Source organism: Cupressus sempervirens, chromosome 8, assembly GCF_028749045.1.
Source record: "Cupressus sempervirens isolate cs-2001-9-10 chromosome 8, ASM2874904v1, whole genome shotgun sequence".
Classification (NCBI taxonomy): Eukaryota; Viridiplantae; Streptophyta; class Pinopsida; order Cupressales; family Cupressaceae; genus Cupressus; species Cupressus sempervirens.
The window spans coordinates 396836533-396863497 of NC_143125.1; the positions used below are offsets into that span (position 1 = coordinate 396836533).

Below are 26965 nucleotides of genomic sequence, written 5' to 3' on the forward strand. Positions count from 1 at the left end.
AAGCTTTACCTGTCAAACTGAAGATTCCTGCCCAACAAAGGGCTAACGCTATGTTACAATAAATCATTATGGCTGTTGTGGCTGCATGCACAAATTCAGTTCCCAAATGTAAATACACTTTGATGCCATTAAAAACTCTATATACTTATCACATGGTAACATAAAAACTGTAGTTTCTATATTTCCATTTTCATTTTCATTACATCTAGTCATATAAAAATAAATGGTATCTTAAATACAAAGGAACATAAAATTAGGTACAAGTTATCTGAATTACAGTTAAAAAAATAAAAAATCTATTATAAATTGCCAAAGATATTTAATGATTGTTTTTGTTCCATTTATTATGTATATTCTGAGATTCTCAACTAATAGCCAACATAAATGAACCTCTTTCTTTGAAAGACAAGGAATAATGGATCATGAATCAAAATCCCTGTCATTGATAGTCAACACTGGAGAATATATGGAAAAAAGCAAGGAACAATGGATCATGAATCGAAATCCCTTTCATTGATAGTCAACACTGGGGTAAATATTGCAGAGTTACAAGTTCTGTGATACAACATTACTGAGCAACAATATGGAGCACAAAGCGATTAAAAGAAAATAATGAATGGAGATTTTCATCACAGTTGTTGTCTTTATATTCATATTTGATTTTGTGAACCAGAAAAAATATGGTCCAGATACAAACAACAAGGCAAGTTATGCACGACAAATCCCATAGGGACTGAAAAGCTCATTAACTACTTACAAAAAGAAAACAGAGCAACATCAGACCATACCAGAGAGCTAAGTTGCTGGTGTTAAGAATAGTATCTACATATATTAATGTTCAGTATTGTATTGTATTAGTTTAGATTCTATCAATTTAGTTTAGTTAGAATTTAAATCATTTCTATTTCCTCCTTTCAGTTTTTCTTACTTCGTTTTTAGAAACTTCAGCAATGTAACTGCCTATATATGTTTGATCATTACTCAATAATTATCATGCAATTACCATCGTCTCATTTTTGTTTCATGGTATCAAAGCAAGAATTTTTTTAATGACTTTTGTAAGGTTTTAGCCATAATTCGAAATTCCTAGCTGGGGGTCTAGAAAATTTATAAGGTTCGATTTTTTTAACTTCAAGTCACTTTTTCCTTTGTCTTGAGACCCTTCTTTTATCTTCTTCAAGCTGTTTTCTCTGCAAATCGAGCATTTTCCCAACCTATGTTGAAACCCTATCTGTCCACACTCCACACAATGCTTTTCACGAGTTCATCTTTTGGGGTTTCCAACGTGCGGTGGCATTTCTGGTATTTTCAGCTCTCTCAAAGCCTTGTTTCTGTCAGTTTAGTTTAGTTATATTCATGTTTTCTGCACTCAATTTTCCTCAGTTTCTTTTTAGAAACTCCAGCGATGTATAGCTATTAGCCTATACAAGGTTGATCATTACTTAATAATAATCATGCAATTAGCATTGTCTCATTTTTGTTTCAGCCAGTTACAGGTTAGGGTTCAGAAATGGGTTCAAAGAACTGGTGTGCTAGTGCAACAAAGTTTTGAAAAGGGGTTCGGGTTTTTTAGTTCAAACACATGTTTATATATATATATATATATATATATATCAATTATTAGAACTTTATACTAAGTTTCACTCATCTAATGGACTATTTGTTATCCAAATATTCTTCTTCATCGGTATTTGTTGATTCACAAAAACTGCCAAGGACAATGGGATCAATTGCACCAATAACATTCTCATTTTCCAAGTACTCAAATGTAGCAACTGCGAGCTGAGAAGTCAAAGCATCCAAGTTTGTGTGCTCTGCATTTATATCCTACATCTTTGACTCCCCTTCTTTGTAATCATTTTGCTTGTGTGAAAGGATTTGCAAGTTGGAATGTACATATACTAAGTTTTCCATTCTCTTTGATTGCAACCTATTATGCTTTACTGAGTGGAAGAAAGAATATTTGCTCCAATTTCTTTCTGAAGCAGATCAACTAGGAACCTATAAAGAAAAAAACAAAGTAGACAACTAAAATTAGATTATTAAAGTTATAAAATTACTAACAACCTATGAAGATGAACTAAATTAAAGTTATGAATAAAACTTGTGATATTATTTTGATTGTGAGGGGCTGCAACAATTGGAATCGTTGGCCATGGAGGTACCACCAACTATGAGCATCCTTCTTAAACCGATGAGGAAGAGCATTACTTCTTAGACCTCTTGCATTGACAAACTCTATGAACTCGTCTATAATCAAATCTAACATATCTCCTATCCTTAATTTTTGTTTCCCTCTCAATGTTGCTTTGCCTCCATTAAGGCCAATTATTGCTATTTACCATAATGGAGTCATCTTAAGATGATTAGTTAGATGCGAAATGAGTCTCAACAACTCCTAATAGAAATGGAACCAAAAAGATACAATTAAATAGAGACAATTTTTTAAAAAAAATACAAATTATGAAAATCAGAAAATGTAAAATACTAATTTTAATTTTTCTCAATTAAATTACCACTTCAAGTTCACTTATTTCAATAGCTCTGATTTGAGAATAATCTGAAGATTCTTTGAGATGTGGTGGTTTGTGATGAACATCTATATGTGCTTAGCCTTTGCATACACCTCTATGATGCACCCAATATTATTCCCAATGTTTTGTAGCATAAGATTGAGCGAGTAAACCACACAAGGTGTCCAACTAACAAATCAGCAGCTCTATAATTCTGAATTCTTGGCATTACCTGTTATGATTTGGAAAACGGTTGTAGGTTCCATTGACTCAATGTCAGAGATGAGAATAACAGCAATAAATTGTGGATCTATTACTTGTCCCTCATAATCCATTGATGTTAAAAACATTGCCACTTTAAGGGACAGTGCTATGATATTGATCAAGAGATGATTTCTTGAATCTTTCCACCCGTCTAAAACAATGGATACTCCTATCTCAATCCATGAATCCCTGATGGGTTTCAACGTAATATCCCCAATGGATATTCTCCCATATTTCTCAGATTAAACACAGAGATTTTAAAACAATATTTGCATGCAGCAGTTTTCAGATTTACACCCAGAAAATACTCATATAAAGTCTCAGAATTGTCACCATATCATAAAACCAGCAATGACTTCGCAAAATACAAACTTAAAAAAAAGCAACAAAAGACATACTGGTAAACACTAGAAAAGAGCCTGTATATCCATATGCCAACTCCTTTGTGAATCCACCACAACTGATGAACTAGGTTTGCATCCAATCCACCAATAAACTTGAAAGTTTCCATCCTTAGGTTCTGAAAATGGAAGTTGAATGCTTCCAAGTTTCTCCAAGAGAATACTGAAATCAAATCCAACATCCAAGCATGCTGAAATGGATCAAGCATTCTTCTTTTAATGCCCATTGTTGTGACTTCAGTTTTCCTTGTTTGTCTTGTCATCTTTAATATATTATTTAAAATGTCGTTTCTCCTCTTAGGAGAATAAAGGGATTTTTTTAAAAATAAAGTGACTTACTAATATATAACTTAGTGTAATAGTCACTTTATTAAATAACTATCGAATCTTTTGGCATTAAAATAAAAATCCAATCAAACTCAAAAGACCCTATGTGATAGCTTGTCGGAATGCTCTCAGCGAAATGCTCTATGTCCAATACTGAAATAGCCAAAAGGCTGAACCCTGTTGACTTAATAAAAAGTTATATGTGGAAACCCTATCAAAACAACTTCGATTGGCCTACAACTGGAAGTGCCTATGCCAAAACCAGCACTAAACTCTGTAAGGACCTGATTAGCCCATTGGAACATGCTGGAAAGGGCCAATAATGCATCAAAAAATAAAGGGCTAGAAAAAGGGACATTATAGTCTCAAGCAATCAACATCTGCATATTGTGACCAAAATATTTGGATACAATATCAACCTCAAGAAAATTGCTCCATCAATCCGTCGTGCTACTCTAATACAAGCAATATATCCAAAATTGTGAGGCCCCCATCGATACCCCGCTGAAATATTGCATCAACCATGCCGATACCAGGATCCCACAATATCACGTTGTTGCGGCTATTTGGTATGAGTAGATATAAATATCTCAAGAAGCTATCAACATTAGACAACTCTACATCTGTGAATGATCTCCCATGGAAATGCATACCATCCATCATAATTGTCCATCCTAAACTGCTAATGAAGGAATCAAACTGCTCAAAAGCTAAAATCAACACCAAAGGTGCGGAAAGGCTAATGCTGTAGTCAGCAGTCTGAAAACACCTAGGTACATAGGTGTCATGAGTAAGGAAAGGACTGAAAATCCATCCATATGATCAAACTATAACTCCCATCAATCCTCAATTGAGATCTATTCAATTAAGCATAGAGTCCATCCCACTCATATGTAAGTCAAAATTTAGAACCAAGTATAAGTTGATCAAAGAAAGAGCAGCATAACTAACTCTTGTAATCGACCCACCACTCCAATCTTGTGACCAAAATTCATCAATAGAAATTGCATTTGGTTCCACAATCTTATAACCATTTCCATCTTCGTCATGGAAAACAAAAGTCTTCCTCATTCAGCTAAAAAAGTGGATTATCAAATGCCCAATCAGCATCCACCTCAGACAAAGAATTATCTACTAGTTGAATGTGATACAAAATTTTGTTACTTGATCTCTTTGGGCAGCTATCCGATTCGTAAATCTACTAAATGCTATCAAGTTCCTTAATCACTTCTTGGAAAAACACACGCCTTCCTTTGATTTCTTGTTCCCTAGATTGATTGGTGGCAACAATTTGATTTTCTGCTTCATAATAGAAACTTATGTATTATCTAATGCCTCCTGAGCATCCTTAAGCTCCTTGTTAAGCATATTAACTTCATCTCTCTTTTTTTTCCTTAATTGACCAACATATATTTCATTAACCTTTAAAATATAATCCCTATCTAAAAACAAACATAAATAATCTGAATTTATAGATTTAAAGTGTTAAGATTCTAACCTATATAATCCTACAGCTTTGACAGTACAGACCGTACCTCTCTTAGTGTTGATATATCTTAAGATTGGCATCTAATATTTATACTTGCTTATCCTATAGGTGCCAGTGACTTTCTAGGGATGTCTTTGTTTGTGTTTGACTAAACTAATGTTTAGTTAGTTAAATCCTAAACTAAGTCTCCTGAAATTGCTGACTTAGGAAGAGGTATTATTAAATGTTAAGTGAAAGGCTATGTCCCTTAAGGAACACACCCTCTGGCAGGGTATATATTCGGTTGTGGATGCAGATTAGAGGACACACAATTCACAACAGTCTGCTCCTATAAGCATCTCACTTCCAGCAATCAATAAGTCTGAAATATTATATATTATCAGTTTGGAAATAGAACATTGAATCCACATTCAAGATAAACCTTCAACAACATACTTAATATTGATAATATTAAGAAGATCATTCTCAGCCAATCTTAGAATTGAATTATAAGTCTGATTCAAGACTCAGAATTTGCAGAACATTACATGGTATCAAAGCCAAGTTATCAGACCTAAGGCTCTGCAAATTTTTTCAGTAATCAGACCTTTTATATATTCAGCAGTTGTCTTCCATTTCAATGGCATATACAATCAGGCCTGAGGACAGATTCAATGGAATCAAACACTTTGAAGCATGGAAATTCAGAATCTTGATGATTCTTGAAGAAAACAATGTTACACAATTTGTTGATGGAGCATCTAAACAGCCACCAATTGAGCCTCACAAATCCATATGGACCAATGGAAATAGAAAAGCCATTCAAATCATCTTGGATGGAGTTAAGAATGATATTGTACCTTTGCTTACGAAACACCAAACTGCCTACAACATGATGAATGCATTACGGAATGCATTTGAAGTAAACAATGCAACTAGGGTCCTTGCATTAAAAAGACAACTGAATCACATCCAGATAAAGAAAGGAGAATCGATAAACTCTTATTTCCTAAGAGTTGTTGGCATTAGAGATGAATTATCAAGCATAGGAACTATCATTAATGACACTGAACTAACGCTCATGGCCATAGATGGATTGCCAGAATCATGGGAAACATTTGCACAAGGAATAACTGCTAGAGATCAGCTTCCGGATTTTAATAGACTCAAGAATGATTGTCTTCAGGAAGAGTCAAGAAAACTAAAGAAAGGAGGAAAACCAAAAGTAGAAGATGAAAAACTTGGCAACGTCTATACAGCCACGAAAATGCACTTTCTTACGAAGGAGAGGACTTGGAATTTTTTTTTGAAAAGTTGGAAAAAGCAATGTAAAGGAAGTGCATTTTCGTGGCTGTATAGCCATGGGCGAAAAACTTCACGTTCTTAATGCCAACTCTTATAAAGGCAAGAAAAAGCACTTCAAGAAGAAAAAGGGAAATCAGAAGAATGGAAAGCCCAAGAAAGACCTATCTAAAATAAAATGTTTCAAATGTGAAAAATTTGGACTCCGGAAAATTCCAAACAACAGGCAAATTGTACAAATGTCATTAGAGAAGAAGAGACTTATGACCCTGAGAACCGTGTTTTGTATTCCTCTCTATCAAATGAAATCTCAAATAAGGCATGGGTAATTGATAGTGGATCTTCAAGACATATAACGGGATACAAAGAAACTCTAGACTCCTTATCAGAGAAAGTTAACGATGAAGTTACTATTGGTGATAACTCTGCACACTCAGTTGAAGGAATTGGTAGCTGCTCTTTGAAACTAAAGACAGGAAATACTCTTCTTCTTAAAGATGTACTCTATGTACTAGGGATTAAAAGAAACCTAATCTCAATTACAACATTAGAAGATGGACACAATGTTGCATTCATGAATGTCAAAGTATTAACTTGGGCTAAGAACTTTTCCATCAAGAAAGCTAAAGTAATCGGTCAAAGAAAGGGATATTTGTATGAACTGAATATTTCAAGCCCTAGTTCACAAAGCAGAAGATTCAAACAAAATATGGCACAGAAGATTAGGGCATCTAAACTTTAAAACCTTATCAACTATGGAAAAGATGGTTATCGGATTACTTAAATTAAATAAAGATCACCCTAGTATTTGTAAAAGGTGTGCTCTGGGTAAAAGTACTAGAAGTCCCTTTCATGATAGTACTAGGAAAACAAATAATGTACTTGAGTTAATTCATTCAGATTTATGTGGACCTATGTCCGTTCCCTCTCTTGGAGGATTTTGGTATTATATCTTGTTCATAGATGACTTCTCTAGGAAAACATGGATTTATTTTTATAAATGCAAGGAATCAAAAGAAATCCTACAAAGATTTAAAAAATTCAAAGCATTAACTGAAAAATTTTCAGGACATAAAATTAAAACCCTTAGAACAGATAATGGAGGAGAATATACCTCAAACTTATTTAAAAGATTTTGTAAAGAATTAGGGATCAAGAGGGAGTACACTGTTCCTTATAACTCATAACAAAACGGGGTAGCTGAAAGAAAGAATAGGACAATTATAGAAGCAACTAGGGCTATGATTTTTGACCAAAATCTAGAATACTATCTTTGGGCAAAAACTTCTTGTATTGTTGTATATATTCAAAACAAAAGCCCTCACTCTTATCTTAAAGATAAAACCCTTGAAGAAGTATTTACTTAAGTAAAACCCAATATAAGTCATCTCAGAATTTTTGGATGTCTTGTATACATTCATGTTCCAAAAGAAAAGAGAACCAAGTTAGAACCATCTGGGAGGAAAGGTATCTTTGTAGGGTATAGTGAAACTTCTAAAGCATATAGAATTTTCATACTTGGATAGAAAACTATTGAACTTAGCAGAGATGTAATATTTGAGGAAGATCTTGCATTCAAAAGAGTAATAAGCTCCAATGAACCCTCTCCTTTATCAAGTTCTGAAAGAATTAGTGAATCCGAATCCCAGAGGGGGAACTTAGAAGAGGTTGAAGATGAAAATATAAGCCTTGAGGAAAGTTCAAAGAAAAGACCACTTTGGGCCATAAAAACAATTGAAGCAGCTCAAGACTTTGTTGCACCTTCAGGATCAATCAGAGAAAGTAAAAGACCTAAAAGATTCTCTAGTCATACAACAAATATGATTGATTTATCCAAAACAGAGCCAACCAATCCTTCTAATGCGATTAAACATCCAGCCTGGAAAGAAGCTATGACAAAAGAATACTAGTCAATTATGAAAAATGATATTTGGGAAATAGTTCCAAGACCAAAAGGAAAATTTGTTGTTTCTTCCAAATGGACATTCAAAATAAAGCATGCTGCTGATGGGAGTATTGAGAAATATAAAGCCAAATTTGTAGCCAGAGGTTTTTCTTAGAAAGAAGGGATTGATTATGAAGAAACCTTTGCTCCTGTTGCCAGATATATTACCGTTCAAGTTGTCTTAGCAATTGCCACATCTAAGGGATGGAAGGTACATCAGATGGATGTAAAGACAACATTTCTCAATGGAAAGATTTCAGAAGAAGTCTATTTGGAGCAACCAGAAGGATTTGAAACCCATGATCCTAATGCCTTTGTTTGCAGACTCAAGAAAGCTCTTTATGGGCTTAAACAGGCTCCCAGGGCCTGGTATGAGAGGATTGATAAGTATCTCATCAGCTTAGGATTCTCTAAGAATGAAGCCAATCCAAACTTATATTATAAAAGAGATAAAGATGGTATGGTAATAATGATATTGTATGTTGATGATTTATTAATCATAGTTGATGATCATCTTATAGATCAATGCAAGAAAGATCAAACTAGAGAATTCGAGATGAAAGACTTGGGGCTTCTCCATTACTTCCTAGGATTGGAAGTACGACAAAATTCTGATAGTATCATACCGAATCAAGTAAAGTACACTTCAGATATCTTGTAGAAATTTGGAATGTGGAATTGCAAGTCTATGTCTTCTCAAATGGAGACCAATTTGCATAAACTTAAAGAAGTAGCTGCAGAATCAACTCCAATAGATTCTACTCTCTACCGACAGATGATTGGGTCACTGATGTACCTAGTAAATACAAGACTTGATATTTGCTATGATGTTCATGCCTTAAGTCAATTTATGTGTGAACCTAAGGAGATTCACCTAGTTGATGTTAAACACATTATGAGATACTTACAAGGCACTCTTAATTATAGACTCAAATATGAGAAAGTTGCTTTAGATTTGCACGGATTCACCGATTCAGATTGGGGTGGAAGTGTTAAAGATAGGAAAAGCACTTCAGGATGCTATTTTAGTTTAGGATCAGCAATGATTTCATGGATATGCAGAAAGCAGTCTTCAGTAGCTCAGAGCTCCATAGAAGCAAAATACATTGCAGCAGCGATGGCCTCTTGAGAAGGGGTATGGCTGAGAAAGTTACTTGTGGGATTATTTGGGCAAGCCATGAATCCTACAATTATTCATTGTGATAATCAGAGTTCCATCAAGCTCTCAGTGAATCTAGTTTTCCATGACAGAGCCAAGCATATTGAAATTCCTTACCATTATGTGAGAGATATGGTAGATAGGAATTTTGTAAAATTGGAATACATTTGTACTACAGATTAGACAACAGACATACTCACCAAACCTCTATCTAGAGTAAAGATAGAACATTTCAGGAGGAGACTTGGTATGGTTGAGTTGTAATCCATTTGTACTCTTTTGTTTATTAATAAAATAATTTTATTTTGTCAGGCTATTGACTATTATGGGCTCCACCATTTGTATTCACTTGTATTTATTATTTTAAGAGGTGACAATCTCAAAAAATAATAAATACTCGTATGAAACATTATGAGAGGTGACGATCTCTTAGATAATGTGCTAAACAGTAAAGATCTACTGTAAGATCTAGATGAGTTCAAGATCATATTGTGATGTTGACATTGTTATGTTCATAGGTCACAAATTGGATAAAAGAAGAAACTTGGTATTCTCCGGGTTTATCCTGTATTCTAGTAGATCTTAAAACTCAGGATCATGTTATGATACCAGTTTCTATGAAATCATAATTTGGATAAATGAAGAGATTACCCTTCAGATTTATCCTATATAATATCAATAGTATCAGTGATTTGTCATATCATAGGTTTAAGTAATATGACTTTGTAACATGTGTTCTATGATACCACATAAGAGACAAACAAATATAGAGTATTAATACTTGCTTACTCATCTATATTGATGATAGCTAGATATAAATCTCTCTATAGGATTATCAGGTTAAGAGGGAGTGTTAAGATTCTAACCTATATAATCCTACAAGTCTGATAGTACAGACCGTACCTCTCTTAGTGTTGATATATCTTACAATTGGCATCTAATATTTATACTTGCTTATCCTATAGGTGCCAGCGACTTTCTAGGGATGTCTTTGTTTGTGTTTGACTAAACTAATGTTTAGTTAGTTAAATCCTAAACTAAGTCTCCTGAAATTGCTGACTTAGGAAGAGGTATTATTAAATGTTAAGTGAAGGGTTATGCCCCTTAAGGAACACACCCTCTAGCAAGGTATATATTCGGTTGTGGATGCAGATTAGAGGACACACAATTCACAACAGTCTGCTCCTATAAGCATCTCACTTCCAGCAATCAATAAGTCTGCAATATTATATATTATCAGTTTGGAAATAGAACATTGAATCCACATTCAAGATAAACCTTCAACAACATACTTAATATTGATAATATTAAGAAGATCATTCTCAGCCAATCTCAGAACTGAATTATAAGTCTGATTCAAGACTCAGAATTTGTAGAACATTACATAAAGGCTGCTTTGACTACCTGTAAATCAGCAACAAGAGATTCACCTTCCATTCTCCTTTTCTTCTTTCCATTTGAGCCTTCTTGTAAAGATCCTCAATAAACCAATGAGTGTCATCATAACATACTAGAGTTGCAACAACCATCTCTTTTGTAACTCTCAGTGGGTTCTTCAAAGCATGCTTGTCATCATTGTCATTGAAATGCATTTTCTGATTGGACATCCAAATCACCATCATCCTGAATTGCCATCTTTGATTGGTCCTCTAAATTCTCATATAAGTGATTTGTTGCTATAAGAATTACATGATTCATCATATGCCTAAAACTCCCTATTTGACTGACTTGTATGTAAAGATACGGATGCTGCTATGATAACTTTCTCACAACATTTCTCATGACATGAAGTTCCATAAACTTCTTTGGAAACAGCTTGAGAACCCAACATGTTTTTACTATTCTCAATAGAGTGTTTGTCAATTACAACCTCTAAATCACCAATGTACAGTTTTGAATATTCCATACCTTTGGCAGTATTCAAATTCATATCATCACCAAAATTTGTGTTACTATGTTGGGACAAAACTATGTGATTCTTGTCCTCTTCATTGCTGGTCTGAATTTCTTTGATTGCCTTATCTTTCTTACAATTGCCACAAACATGATTAGTTGTCCAAGTCTCTTGACATATAAATCATATATGTTCTCTTCTTATTTGGTTCTTGCTCATTCTTGGATGTTTTACAACCTTTAAGCCCACTGATATTAGCTCATTTTCAGTCATTGTGCTCCTTGAACCTTTAATTCTATTTTCAAACAATCTTTTTGAGAACCCATAAGCAATAGGGGGCACAACTTGTTCCTTCCTCCAAATGGCTAACAAATCTGATTGCATTTGCATGCATATTCCATCATTTTCATCAAGGATTAAGGACATCACTGTGTGCATACAAAGCCCTTATATTGTTTGAGAGGTGCTTCCTGATTTCAGCCAAGAAGCATTGAAACATTTGAAGAATCAAATCATCACATTCAAGGTCAATCATAAAAGTAAATGATCAGACCTTTGTCATAATTTCTAAGATTTTAACTCTCTTAACAAAGGCAGGGCCTTTTTCATCATGTAACCCTTGAAATCTCTCCACAATCAATTAAAGAATCCTTCTCAGGACATCATCATTATAGGCTTATACAGGAGCTGTAATCCATGTAAACTCACTGAGACACTTAGCAACTGAAAGTCTAACATCTTAAAATGGAAGTTTTGTAAACCTATGCCGGACTAAAGCAACCATTGAGGGCTGCAGCCCCAATTCAGGAGCCTACAATCTGATTGATCAAGTTTAAATAATTATGAATCTAATTCTTCCAATTTAGAAAGAACACCATCTAGGGATTTCATGGACTTTAATTGTAAGCCAATCATATACAGCCAATTGCCCTCTTCTTGCTCTTTCTGCAAGTACGATAGCTGATTGCCGGCATATGTATTCTTAAACTCTTGCGAGAAAAGATTGTTTTTAAAGTTTTCCATTCTCTTTATTTTTATTTACATCCACCAAATCTGATGCACTGAAAATTACCCTTGCTTCCACTGTAAATCTCTGCAATAACACTGCTCCATTCTGTCTTTTTAACTCGCACAAAATTTGTCAAACAATTTGCATTTACTTTTGAAATTGATAGATTGCACTCAGAAGCATTTTGTCTGACATTTGTTGCATAGTCACAGATTTGCAGAGGGTGATAAAGTTGCACAAAAATCAATCATGCAGACTTAGCAATAAGGAAATCTCAACAAATAACAATTTACTTGTTATGTTGAATGCCTGATTGCAAAATTTAAGACCTTTGTTCTCTATCTTAATCTTTTCTCTGCAGTATTCAATCTGAGTCCTCAAGTAAAAAGTACAAACTGCAATATTAGGAAACCAGAATACCTATTCTATTGCACAACTAACTGAATGCAGTCCATTACAGATAAGCTGAATAATTACTGGGCATGATGTAATTTGAGAACTGCTTATTGGCCCCCCAAGAATCAAGCATTTTGCACAAATTCGAGCAGGCACCACTGTAGAATGAGCTCTCAGACATGTACCATATGTCCAACTTTACCAAAGCTATTCCCAAAACAACCACTTGGCAAAGAATTGACAACAAAGACCTTTTCCAATAGCATCAGAGGATAAATCTTTGTCTCAGATCGGCTTGGACAGCAAAAGATGGCTTCAAGCTATATGAAAACACTATTAGTTTCTCCAATAAGCCACGTCAAAATATGAGAGGATGAATGCAATCCATTTGCAGATTGAGTCTCAAATTAGTGGAATCCAGATGCTCTGTTCACCCATGACAATGATAATTGCTAATGGTGGGCAAATTGTTGTGCTTCAACAACCTCTTACTTTCCACGGCAAGTGAATCCATTCACACTGTAAATGCCTTTCTTTCTTTCCCTTGACTCCATCTGAAACTTTATGCACAGTAGGAGTCAATTTTGAAAGTGGAATGGTTACAGCCTGCATAAGAAGTCCATGGTACTAAGCCAAAATCAGTTATGAGCTCCATTCACTATTCCAGATAATGTCTAACAGAAGCCAATGGTTTCATACCTATTGTGAATCATTAACTTAAACTACAATAAGAACGACGACTCCCTGTAACAATCAGAATTTCAGTAAAATTAAACCCAAACAAGGCACCACCCAGACATTTAGAAAATCATTCCTTCTTACGGCAAGGATGTCTACAATCTGCCATAAATGTTCCATCTTTCAAAGTTTGGAGTCAGCTGAGATAACTAAGTACCCACTATAGTGCCACTAGAAATACCCCTCATGGCAATGGCAAAATAGAAAATATGTATGTGCAAATCACAATATGATCGTACTGCAATTATCTTCATCCAGGTGCCATTGTTATAACCTTTTGGCATTCTTCATAATCTGGAAATGTCTCACGGCAAAGGTTAACTTATTCAGAAATAAAAAACAAACATTGGAGTTCTCCAGATATTAATTCCCATTCCCTAATCTTTACGAATTAAATATTTATTCCATAACATAATTGGGTTGAAATATTTGAGATGCACATCACTCTTTCCCAAATTGATTTTATGTAATTAGCTTATGCAAAACTTCACATAAATATCATAACAATTAAAGAATTGGAGTGCCGACTTCAGACCCCGTGCCAATATTAATGCTTTGCTTTCCCATTTACTATAACTTTATGCAAAGAGCTTGGAAATGGGTCCCACAATTAATTTATCGTTGAGCTTAATAGTTTTGGCAAAGTAAAACCCATGATAATGAATCTCAGAAAGAATTGAACCCACGACAATAAACTTTATTATACAAGCTCAAATAATTTTATGCATCGAAGTGTTCAGGCAAAGCAGCACATACTCACAGCAAGGTTTGGAAAGGTCAATATTTTCATAACTTTTCAAGGCAATTCTTTTCCAGATTTTAGGGTATCACTGTTTATTATACTCTGGCCAAATTATGAATAGGAACCCACAAATACTAAGAATATTTATCTACCAAAATCTGCTTTAACATATTCAACCAGAAAGCTTTCTTTCCAGAATCATGAATAACATTTTTGATAGAGTTGTCCTCAACATATGAGCATTAAAATTGTCTAACAAAAACCTAGAATTCTGAATCAACTTTGGTATGAAAATACTTTTTCTAAAACTATCTCTCATAAACTTCACAGGCTGGCAGGATTACAAGCTCTAATACCACTGTAATATCCCCAATGGACAATCTCCCAAACTTCTCAAGATTAAACAGAGATATTTTAAAACAATATTTGCATGCAGCAGTTTTCATAATTAAACCCAGCAAATACTCATATAAACAGTCTCAGAATTGTCATTGTATAATAAAACCGGCAATACAATATGTTCGTGAGATTCAATCTTTAAAAGCAGCAACAAAGACAGATTGGTAAACACTAGAAAAGAGTAAGTAAATCCATATGTGAACTCCATTGTGAATCCACCACAACTGATGAACTGGGTTTGTGTCCAATCCACCAATGAGCCTGAAGGTTTCCATCCTTAGGTTCTGAAAATGAAAGTTGAAACCGTTGAAACACTTCCAAGCTTCTCCAACAGAAAATTGAAATCCAATCCAATATCCAAGCATGCTGAAATGGATCAAGCTTTCTTCTTTTAATGCTCAATGCTGTGGCTCTTCAGTTTCCTATGTCTGTCTCTTCATTTTTTATTCTTTTATTTAAAATGTCCTTTTTTCCACTTAGGAGAATAAAGGGTTTTTTTAATAATAAGTGACTTATATGTCTTAATTTAATAGTCACTTTATTAAATAACTATTGAATCATTTTCCATTAAAATAAATATCCAATCGAGCTCAAAACACTGTCAGCCGACTAGATGGTCTCGGCGGTGTTTCTGTAGCTGACGGAATGATTGTCGTCGGTGTTTCTGTAGCTGACGGAATGATTGTCGTCGGTGTTTCTGTATTCTGTAGCCGACGGGTAAATAGTTTGTAGCTGACTGGTTGTGGCCGATGGACTCCTTCGGGAAGGTTCGGCGGATAGTATTTATATCCCGTCTGGGATCATTGTAATTCATCTTCTACTAATGAATCTTATCAAGCATAATGTATGTCTGGCATATGCGAATATAATTCTGCTATTCTGTTCCATTGTCTGTATGCGTTGATTTCTTTACCAGTACGGTAAACAAAGACCATGTCTGATAGCTTGTTGTAATCCTCTTAGCGAGATGCTCTAGCTCCAATACTAAAATGGCCAAAAGACTAAACCCTGCTGACTTACTAAAAATAGTAAGTACCTGAAAACCCTGTCTAAACAACTCCAATTGGCCTACAACTGGAAGTGTCTAGGCCAAAACCTGCACTGAACTCTATCAAGACCTGGTTAGCCTGCAGGACCATAGTGGAAAAAAATAACAACGCATCAAAAAATAAAGGGCTAGAAAAAGGGACATTACATTCAATGCATCCTCAATGCCCTTGACCTCTTGATCTAACAAGCTATTATTTATTTTCTCATAACCCTTGCCCTTAGACCCTCATGGAACTTCATTAAAACTTTTCAACATCTTCTTCTAGTATGGGGAATGCAACACACTTAAAAAGTTAAAAGGCAACACAACTGCATATATGTATCTTGCTATATCTTGGTCAGCAATGTTCCAACTCTCAATTTGTAAGGAAGTTTCCAAAGGTCCCTTTCTTTTGCATGGAGTGAGTGCTTGAATTTTAGTTTCAAGCTCAGTTATTGTAGTATAAATGCGGCGGTCTTCTATCACAATATTAATAGATGGCCATCGCAATCCCTTTTTTTTTTCAGTGGCCATATATTGTCAACCTACTTCAGTGGTCATTGCAATCCCCTTGATTTTCCCTATGTTTCTTCATACTCTGTGATATATTTTGATACTATTTCATTTGGTATAGGAACACCTTTTCTAGGGTATTTCTTAACTCCTCTTTCAAGGAATCTACACAAATGGCCTACCACTCGATAATATGAATATTTTTTTTCTCCATCACAACCTTGAGATTTCCAACAGAATCCTCCACCTCCTAGAAGGGGTCTTATAATATCAACATACTTCCATAAAGGAGAGATAGAATTTAGATCTATCCTTCGTTCATTATTGCCTATGGAGGAAGAGGTAAATGCCATTGTAGTTCCTATGGAAAGTCTCACCTCTTCACAAGGATGTTCCAATAACTTATGTTGAACCTAAGCAAGCATTGATGTATGCCAAACCCAATACATAAACCTCCAATCTGATTGGTCTGTTTTAGACAAATATATTTCTAATTCCTCTAATTTAGAGAGAACATCGTGACTTCAATTGTAATCAAATAACATAGAGTCAATTGCCTACTTTTCTTTTTGTAAATCCCTTAACTGATCACTATTGAATGTATCATTGAATTCTTTCTTGTAATATTCTTTTCTGTTCTACTTTGTACTTTTAATGATTTTGAGTTATGAGTTGGTGCCAATTGGTATTTTGTCAAACAGTGGGTGCAGATCATTGTTTTCTTCTTTTGCCGATTATTGCCAATGATTCAACCATATATTCAAACCTCCAACATTTTTTAACAATAGATACATGCAACAGTATATAATATCCTTGGAAATGTAATTCAGTTTGCCACAAAAACCGATTTAGAATATCCAGAGTAAGTACAATATGAGCACAGACAGGATGTGTATTACCTCGTCTATGGGCTGGAGTCATTTTGGAGTTACAGCATGTGATCCACGAGAGTCCTCCAACTTAAGCGTGACAACGTACCGGCCAACCAACCACTCTTGGACGTAGCTGGGTCTAGCCAGAATGGCTCTGTCGGAAGAGCAATTCGTCAACCAGACTCGTTCATTTCTTTCCCTTGCTCAAGCTGTTGACTACACTGGACCCCTTCCAGAGGGATGGTAAAACTTTGTATTTAGTCCTTGTGCAAAGTTGACTGCCTGTTCACACTTCCTATGGTCTGCTCTAGAGGCGCAATAAACCTCAGACATTGCTCCACGCAATAACTACTTCAACAGCACATTCATTCCCTCAAAGTTTGATTCAAAGCTAAGCCTCATGCACCATGGATTTCTTGGCTTCAAACATGTTATCCACTCTCTTGTCTAGGCTTACACTATCTACAACCAGTCCCTCACTTTCACGACCTGTCAACTCGTGGACCCGATATGATGCCAACTCCCCAATGCCTAACAAAGGAACTCCCTATTTGAGTGTTGTGTCTCCTTCCTCAATCTACTTGTGGTGGTTTGATGAAGTAAACCTCCCAATATCCCTCTCCGTATTTGAATGTTCAACTTGCTTGGAATGTTGTATTTGTACAGTATAAATTGCACTTGCTAGATAACTAAATGCAAAACTTACCACAATCTTAAGAGCGATCCTTGCCGACTTCAATATGCTACCTCCAGTTCCGGGCCTAAATGCAGTAAAATAAGGAGGTTGGGGCTACGTCCAACCTCTAAACTCTTCTTAAGGGGTTTCGTCCTTAAGAAAACCAGTCACATTTAAGCAACCAATTTCATCTTTCAATTTGTTGATATATTTCATGGTGTCAATCCCAAGGAAGCTCATTGCTTTTATAACCTCCATATGAGGGGAAGTACAAACAACTAGGCAATGTGGGATAAAAGCCATTTTTGTTTTTTAGTCACTTAAGTTACTTTTGTTAGAAAAATGACTTTAAGTCATAAAGTAACTTTATAAATCCACTTTATAAAATAAAGTGACTTAACTATAGAAAAGCTCTTCAACTTGAATATTTTCCCAAACGAAACCAAATAAATTCCTGTGACTGGCTGGCATCCTCTAGATTAATGTCGTTAACCTATCTGGATGGAAAGATCGACCAACAAGGAGCTAGAAAGGCCTAGCGCAGAGGAGGGGACATTACAATCCTCCCTTCCCAGGATTGCTTGCCCTCACACAATCTTAACGCTAGATGTTGCAGGATTGATTCACCCTCCCAAGTGGCATCTTCATATGGGAAATCTTTCTAGTGAATTAAATACTCCCTAATGGATTTGTTACGCAGCTTCTCCTCTCTAATCTCAATCACCTCGGCTGAAACCAAAACTAGTTTTCCTTCCACATCAAGTAGGGGCAATCTAACAGAAGGCACTACATGTTGACCAATCACCTTCTTGAGGCAAGACACATGAAAAACATTATGGATTCTGCTGTCATCTGGCAATTCCAGCTCATAAGCAACCTCACCAACCCTCCTGGTAATGAGATAGAGACCACAAAATCTAGGCTAAAGCTTTTCGGATCCACTCTTCTTCAAGGCGCTCTGCCTATAAAGTTGGAGGCGAAGATAAACCATGTCATCTAACTCAAAACTCCACTCTGTCCAGTGGCAATCAGCGTACATCTTCTGTTGATTCTGAGCCTATAGGATGTTCTTTCGAAGAGATCTAAGAATATCCTATTGGTTTTGTATCCAATCTCCAGCTAACAGTGCTCTACTGTCTTGTAAGGCTAGATCTACGAATGATAGTGGGTTGTTGCCATAGAGAGCTCAAAATGGTGTCATTCGAATGGACATGTCGTAGTTGTAGCAGTACTCCTCTAAATATAACCATTTAACCCAAGCTCTCTATTGCCCCACTACATAGTTTCAGAGATAACCCTCTACCCATTTATTTACTATCTCAGTCTACCCATCTGTTTGTCGGTGGTAACTTGTGCTAGGTGTCAATTCCATACTTGCCAATTTGAATAATTCCTGCCAAAAAGTGCTGAGAAATTTGCTCTCCCTGTTGCTCATAATGGTCCAAGGTAGACCATATAAACAAAAAACCTCTCGAAAAAACAACTCGGCTACCTAAGAGACCGACCAGTCTGTCGCTATAGCATAGAAATGAGCAAACTTAGTCATTATGTGCACAACCACAAAAAATGGAATCTCTACCATGAACTCTCGGCAATCCTGCAATAAAGTCAATGGAGATACCCTCCCATTTATGTGGTGGAATAGGAAGAAGCTATAATAATTCGACTGGAAACTCGAGCTTCGATTCGTTCTTCTGACAAGTCTGGCATTCTATGACATGCTGAAGGACATCGTCCTTGAGGCCCTTCTATGAAAACCTTTCTCTGACCTGTCTATAGGTTTTGAAAAAACCTAGGTGTTCGGTTGATGGTGCATAGTGAAGGGCATTCATAATTTTACCTTTAGCTTGGACTTGGGCATGAGGTAGATCCTATCCTTATAAAAAAATCATATCATCAATTACCTTGTACCTGTTGTTCTGGAGTTGCCCATCCATGATTTGACAAGCTTGAGTATTCTTAGAATACTCCACCAATAATTGGGACTTTCAATCTGTTGATATCTCTGAAATGGCACAACACTCTACTACTGAAGGTCTCCTAGAAAGAGCATCAGCAACTATATTGTTCTTACTCTTAACATACTCAATATCAAAATCATAGGCCTGAGTTTTGCTGACCCACTTTTGTTGTCTTTCATTCAGATCCTTCTGTTCTAAGAAATATCACAAGCTGTTGTGATTTGTCTTAACCGTGAATTTGTCACCCACCAAGTACTATCTAAACTTGGTTAAAGCGTGTATAATGGCTAGCATTTCTTTGTCATAGGTGGAGTACAATCTCTCACTATCCTTGAGCTTTTGACTCTCATAATCTATCGGATACCTATGCTGCTCCAAAACTGCCCCAATTTCGTTCCTTGAAGCATCACACTCTAAGTCATTCCTTGAAGCATCACACTCTAAGACAAAAGGGCAAGAGAAGTCGGGAAGTGCCAGAACTGGGCATGTGCTCATCACTTTCTTGAGCTTATCAAAGACTACCTCTACATCATCCATCTACCTGAATGCCCCTTTTCGTGTGAGATTGATGAGGGAAGTTGGTGTTTGAGAGAAGCCTCCAGTAAACCTCCTGGAATAAGTAAAAAAGGCCGAGGAAGCCTCTCAAATTTGATACGTTCCTTAGAGACGGCCAATCTAGGATTGCTTGTATTTTTTCCTGGTGTACCGTAACCCCATCTACACCAATCACGTGTCCAAGGTAAAGAATCTCAGCAATCTAAACTCACACTTCGATTCCTTCACAAACAATGAATGCTCCTCCATAATGCTAAGTACCTCATCTAAGTGTTGCAAATGCTCCTCCCAAGTCTTGCTAAAAACCAGGATATCATCAAAGAATACCAACACGCTCTTCCGTAACTGCTTTTTAAAAATATGGTTTATACATGATTGAAATGTGGTCAGCACATTAGTGAGCCCAAATGGCATAACCAAGAACTCATAGCATTTGTAGTGGCATTGGAAAGTTGTCTTATGCATGTCCTCCTCACAATCACATATTTGATGGTATCCAGATTGAAGATCTATCTTCGAGAAATAGACTACCCCATGTATTTCATCTAATAACTCATCAATGCAAGGAATAGGGTACCTATTCTTAATGGTCCTCTTATTGAGAGCACGGTAATCAATACAAATGCGAAGAGTACCATCCTTCTTCACCAAAACTACAGAAGAAGCAAAAGGGCTAGAGCTAGGTCTAATGTGTCCCATGTCTAAGAGTTCCTTAATCATCCTTTCTATTTCCTCTTTATAGTGCCTGGGGTGACGATAAGGAGTGACAATGATGGGTTTGCTGCCATCCTCTAGCTCGATGATATGCTCAAACCCTCTATCTAGGGGAATACCTGGGGGTATGTCTTCAAAAATCCTCTTGTGCTTATCAAGCAAGTGAAACTAGTGGCTTGAACCTAATGTAGCCTTAGAGGAGATAAAACAATGTGTCGCCCACTCAATGTCATCATGCCTCATAATAGCCTCCATCTTGTGAGCTGAAATCGCTCTGGGTTTACCCTTTGGCATGGCCTTGAGAATTACCTGTTGACCATTCTGTAAGAATTCCAATTACATCTTACCATGATCAATTGTATACCTTCGATAGTTTGTAACTACTTCCTACCCAACATGGCATCTAATCCATCCAAATCAACAACATAAAAATCTGCCTCTTGAAGATAGCCATCAAAGTGAATCAAAAGCCCTAGCACTTTCCCTATGCACCTTAATCTATCACCTCCTGGTACCCTAACTTCGAATTTGAGTATATCATCAACCTGTAATCTTCTCTTCGATACCAAGTGTGTGCTTATGAAATTATGTGATGCACTTGTATCTAAAAGGCACACAATACGCTGCCCTCTAACTACGCCCTTGAAACAAAAGGGGTGACTAGTGGAATCGCTAGAAAGGGAAGCTATGATAGGGGATTGTCTAGGAATGGATTCCCTCTTCCTCTCTTTAAGAGGTTGCTCCTCACTTCCTTCCTCATTGCTGCCATCAACATCGTTGCCTCCTTGCTCCTCATCCTCTTCTTTTGAAAGAACCTCGACAAAATGTATTTTACCCTTGCCAAGGCATCTATGATCCACGGTTCCCTATAGGTGAAGCATAGCTTCTTCCTACTCAATTCAATCCATGTCTCAAAGTCCAACATGGGGGGGGGGGTGCGAGGGCGGAGTCTTATGCTGATTCTTGTTCTTCTGGATCGAAGTAGACCCCTTATAAGGTTTCTTAGAAAGTTGTAGTATCGAAGAAGGTGAGTCCAGATCATGTGCAATCTTAATAGCATCATCCAAGGTGTCTAGTTTAAGGACCTTGACCAAACCTCTAAATTTGTCTTCTAAGCCCTCTGTGAACAACATTATCTTACGCATTTCTGTCATATCCAAAACCATAATCAAGATCTGAAACTCATCAATGAAGTCATCTAAAGATCCACATTGTCGAAACTGTGCCAAATCCCTACAGTAGACCTCAATGTCCATCCTGTCAAAACGAGTGATCAACTTAGAGTTGAAAGTCTCATAAGATGTAATGAGACCATGATCCTGGGTGACTAGCCCATTATGACACCAATCATATGTTGCTCCCTCTAAATGCATTGTGGCAAATCTAATGGCTTTTGTTTCCGACATGGGTTTAAGCATTAGGTAGCTGTCTAACTCGTGAATCCAAGCTCTAGCGGATGTCTTCCTGCTGCCATAAAAAATGGGGAGGCATAACTTGTTCATAGCATGCTTCAAGTCCCTATTTTGTACCCTGGGCCTCCTATCCTGTTGTGTCCTATTTGACTCCCTTTTTTGATTAAAGTATTGGACAATGTTCAGATTCTACTTTACCGGTATAGGGAATAGATCTCACTCATCATACATAATCATAACATTATCTGGAAGTAAGCCTGCTACCACAAGTTGGGCTACCTCTTCCTCGACATTATTCTCAACAAAAATGAGCATCAATGGTCTGTCAGTGTTCCATGTGAGGGCGCTAGCAGCCCGAGGTGATCCTGCCACACTACTATCTCCACTGCGATGACTCGATGCTCTTCTGTGTATCAAGGCTAGCTACTGAAGTGCAGTAGCGATATTATTTCTATCCATCTCTAATAGCGTGCAAGGTTTCCTTCACTTCCCATTCCTCATCATTAGCATTGTGAGCCATTTGAGTGTCTTGTACCTATTCAGCCTATTTAACTAGTTCAATCTATATGCTCGTCTCAAGGGTTAGCTCCTCATCAACTGTATAACTATCCTCAAAATCAATCTGGTCTGAAGATCCTGTCTATTCAAGTCGGGTGTGTCTAAAATTATATGGCTCCCTGTTCATGCCTAGCATGACATTTTTCTTCTTTTATCCAATAGTTTATCCACAAGTTGGCAAGTCTTGTGGCTCTAATACCACTGTAATATTCTTTGTTGTTCTACTGTGTATTTTTAATGATTTTGAGTTATGAATTGGTGTCAATTGGTATTCTGTCAAACAGTGGGTGCAGCTCATTGTTTTCTTATTTTGTCGATTATTGCCAATGATTCAACCATATATTCCAACCTCCAACGTTTTTAACAATAGATACATACGACACTATATAATATACTTCGAAATGTAATGCAGTTTGCCAGAAAAATCGATTTAGAATATAGAGTAAGTACAATATGAGCACAAACAAGATGTGTATTACCTCATCTATGGGTTGGACTCATTTTGGAGTTACAGCGTGTGATTCACGAGAGTCCTCCAACTTAAGCATGACAACGTGTTGGCCAACCACTCTTGGACGTAGCTGGGTCTAGCTGAAATGGCTCTATCGGAAAAGCAATTTGTCAACCAAAATCGTTCATTTCTTTCCCTTGCTCAAGCTGTTGACTACGCTGGAACCCTTCCGGAGGGATGGTGAACCTTTGTATTACTCCTCACGCAAGGTTGACTATCTGTTCACACTTCCTACGGTATGCTCTAGAGGCGCGATAAACCTCAGACATTGCTGCACGCAATAACTGCTTCAAAAGCACATTCATTCCCTCGAAGTCTGATTCGAAGCTAAGCCTTGTGCACCATGGGTTTCTTGGCTTTGAACATGCTATCCCTCTCCTATCTGGGCTTACACCGTTTACAACCAACCCCTCACTTTCATGACCTGTCAACTCATGGAGCCGATATAATGCCTGACAAAGGAACTCCCTATTCGAGTGTCATGTCTCCTTCCTCAATCTGCCTATGGTGGTTTGATGAAGTAAACCTCCCAATACCCCTCTCTGTATTTGAATGTTCAACCTGCCTAGAATGTTGTATTCGTATGGTATAAACGCAAAACTTACCATAATCTTAAGAGTGATCATTGCCGACCTCAACATGTTGCCTCTAGTTCTGGGCCTGAATGCAGTAAAATAAGGGACTGGGGCTACATCCAACCTCTCAACTCTTCTTAAGGGGTTTTGTCCTTAAGAAAGCCAATCACATTTAAGCAACCAATTTATCTTTCAATATGTTGATATATTTCATGGTGTCAATCCCAAGGAAGCTCATTGCTTTTATAACCTCGATTTGAGGGGAAGTACAAACAACTAGGCAATGTGGGATAAAAGTCATTTTCGTCTTTTAGTCACTTAAAGTTACTTTTGTTATAAAAATGACTTTAAGTCATAAAGTATCTTTATAAATCCATTTTATAAAATAAAGTGACTTAACTATAGAAAAGCTCTACCCCACTATAAAATGCACCCCAAATCTGGCTACTATTGTTTTTGCACTCCCTTAATTTTTTCAATGGTTTTAGCTTTCAGACATAAGACAAACAGTTTATACAGATGAGGAATGTTCAACTTTAAGTCTGAGATGCATGCCCTGTCTGAATTGTCCAATTTAGTTGGATGAAAAGTTTCAATTTTTCATTCTCACTATAAGATGCAGCCTGGATCTGACTTGTTTTTGCACTCCCTTAATTTTTTAAATGGTTTTACCTTTCACACATAAGACAAATAGTTATGCAGAGGAGGAATGTTGAACCATTGCTCAAATAGAATGGAGTTTAATGCATGAGATAACAAGATTGGGAAATTTAATACAATTCTGGTTTTGCAAGATTCCTTTTTAGCCACTACAAGATTCTCTGATAATCAGATTTCAATACAAATACAGCATTAACAGATACAAAAGAATATTCATACGATGCACCACTATATTGTTTTTCTGGAAAGAACGTAGAAAGGGATAGAGAGGTAATCCTAAGCTCGGTAAGTGCGTAAACAAATCTTAAGGATGTCTCCAGCAAATAGTTTCCAATCTTTCAGTCTAGACAATTGCCTATGGTTGACTCATTGATGTAATCATTCTATTCGTACCTCAAGCTTGGAGTCTCAGAAACCACACAATCTATTCGACCCCCAAAGTCGAGCTCTTCATCAATCCTTTCAGCAGAATAACAACTTCCTCTTCAACATTAGCCAGTCCTACACGATGACTGGAAATGCAAAGAATCGACCTAGCATCAAAAGACTCAATTAATCGTGGTTGTTGATATTAATGACCAAAACTTGAATTGTTATATGTATGCCATCCAAGATCAAATCTTTAAGCTGCCATGATTTTTAGCACCCGAACAACTATACCCAAACTCAATAAAGAAGTATTCGTGTCATTTAAACTTCAAAACCCAATACCGACTTCTTCAGTTGGTAGAATATGTAGAGTCAATTGGTTTTCAAACCCAGCTGTAGTGCAATGCAATGAAGCAACCATCTTAAACAACTCTGCACCCCAGTTATGACAATATAGAATTAATAAGATCATATTGAATTTCCCGAAGACATCTAAATTTTAACACAGTTGTAGCACAGCAGCCATGAATCAAGATAAACCACAAGAACCTCCAACATGTGGTCTACTTAAAAGGAGCTCAACACAACACCTACAAAGCAAGAGGAGCACATAGAAAGTCCTTACAAGTTACTGAGACAGCGATGACAACCATGCCCAGTCTTCACATAATGGTCAAATCTATCTAATAACAAGTGCAGAAAACTGCTCACACATGAGAGAATCTTTGTTTCGTGTAACAGTTAATGATGGCACTTATGTCCACAGAAGATGTTTCTTTTCTTCCTTTCATATGTCAGTAACACCGATGAACAACTGGCTACGAATCACTGACAGATTATATTCTTTGCACAAACATATAAGGGGTCTAGTAAATTGACTCTTCAAATAACTCACTCTTCTCTACCACGGCAACTATAACTTGACAATCTTTAATATTAAGAATCCCAAACTGATAAATATTATCTCCACATCCAACACGCAAAAAATAAACGTTAGGCTTATTAGCTCACTAAATTATTAAATAGTCTTCTGCCAAACTTTAATTAATCCACTCCAGGAATTAAAAACACAGACATATGGCCATTATCTTACTATAGTTTTTAAAAATATTACCCCAGTTTTTTTTTAAATTAGAAAAATGAAAGCTAAAAATACAATACAAATACTGATATCAGAGTAACAAACAGCCTGCGCAAAGAGGCAGCACCGCTCAGATGGAAATGTCAATAGCAATCTTTGTTTCTCTACACCTTGGAAACGGTTCCCCCTTGCCGATATAGTCAACACAATACACTTATTATTTGTGCTATAGGGAATACCCAACATGCCTTGCGTATACTACCAACAAAAATGAAGGCTAATATTGAAGTTAACAGAAAAGTTAAGAAATTTCAAATGCTGAACTAGAGAGTTATGCCAAAACATGGATCGAGCCCAAATGAATTTAGACAACCACCTTCAGAATGCTGCCATTATATGTCTCATCTTAAGCCAATTGATTGAATGGCATGATAATTATTAATAAGCTAATAGTGTAAAAGCAATTAGAATGTCTAACCTGATTATTTTCTTTGAACTTCAATCACTGCCAACAATAACATAGTACAATCTTCAACAAAATATTATTTTGAAATAAATAACCTTTATTTCCCAATATCCAATAAACTACAAAGACTTAAATTCTGTTACTCATGAAACCACACAAACTGGCACAAAAACCAGCTCTGATACCACTATAGTATCCCCCAAAAATATTTGCTCCAGATTTTTTCCAAATGTTCCAGAAAAATTTATAGATCATTTATTAGCAACTTGATATATCTTTATCCAATAGATTATATGAAAATCATAAAATATCATACTAAAATAAGATATGAAATTAAATATGATGATAAATCATTCCAATCTTATTTTCAAACAGATATGAAACACCTCTATCACAAATTTGCCCAACCATGAACTCTGTCCCGAGTGTTGGTTCCCAAAACCGCAGATTGGAAA

The 26965-nt window shown here is 36.4% G+C and overlaps 1 protein-coding gene across 1 annotated transcript in view; it reads right to left on the bottom strand.

Annotated features, from left to right (window-relative positions):
- PRA1.H (prenylated RAB acceptor 1.H) overlaps positions 1 to 26965 on the bottom strand; it is a 129808-nt gene that overhangs the window by 625 nt on the left and 102218 nt on the right. Inside the window, 1 exon segment of the mRNA XM_089797889.1 lies at positions 10 to 81. Coding sequence (XP_089654015.1) covers positions 10 to 81 — 72 coding nt within the window.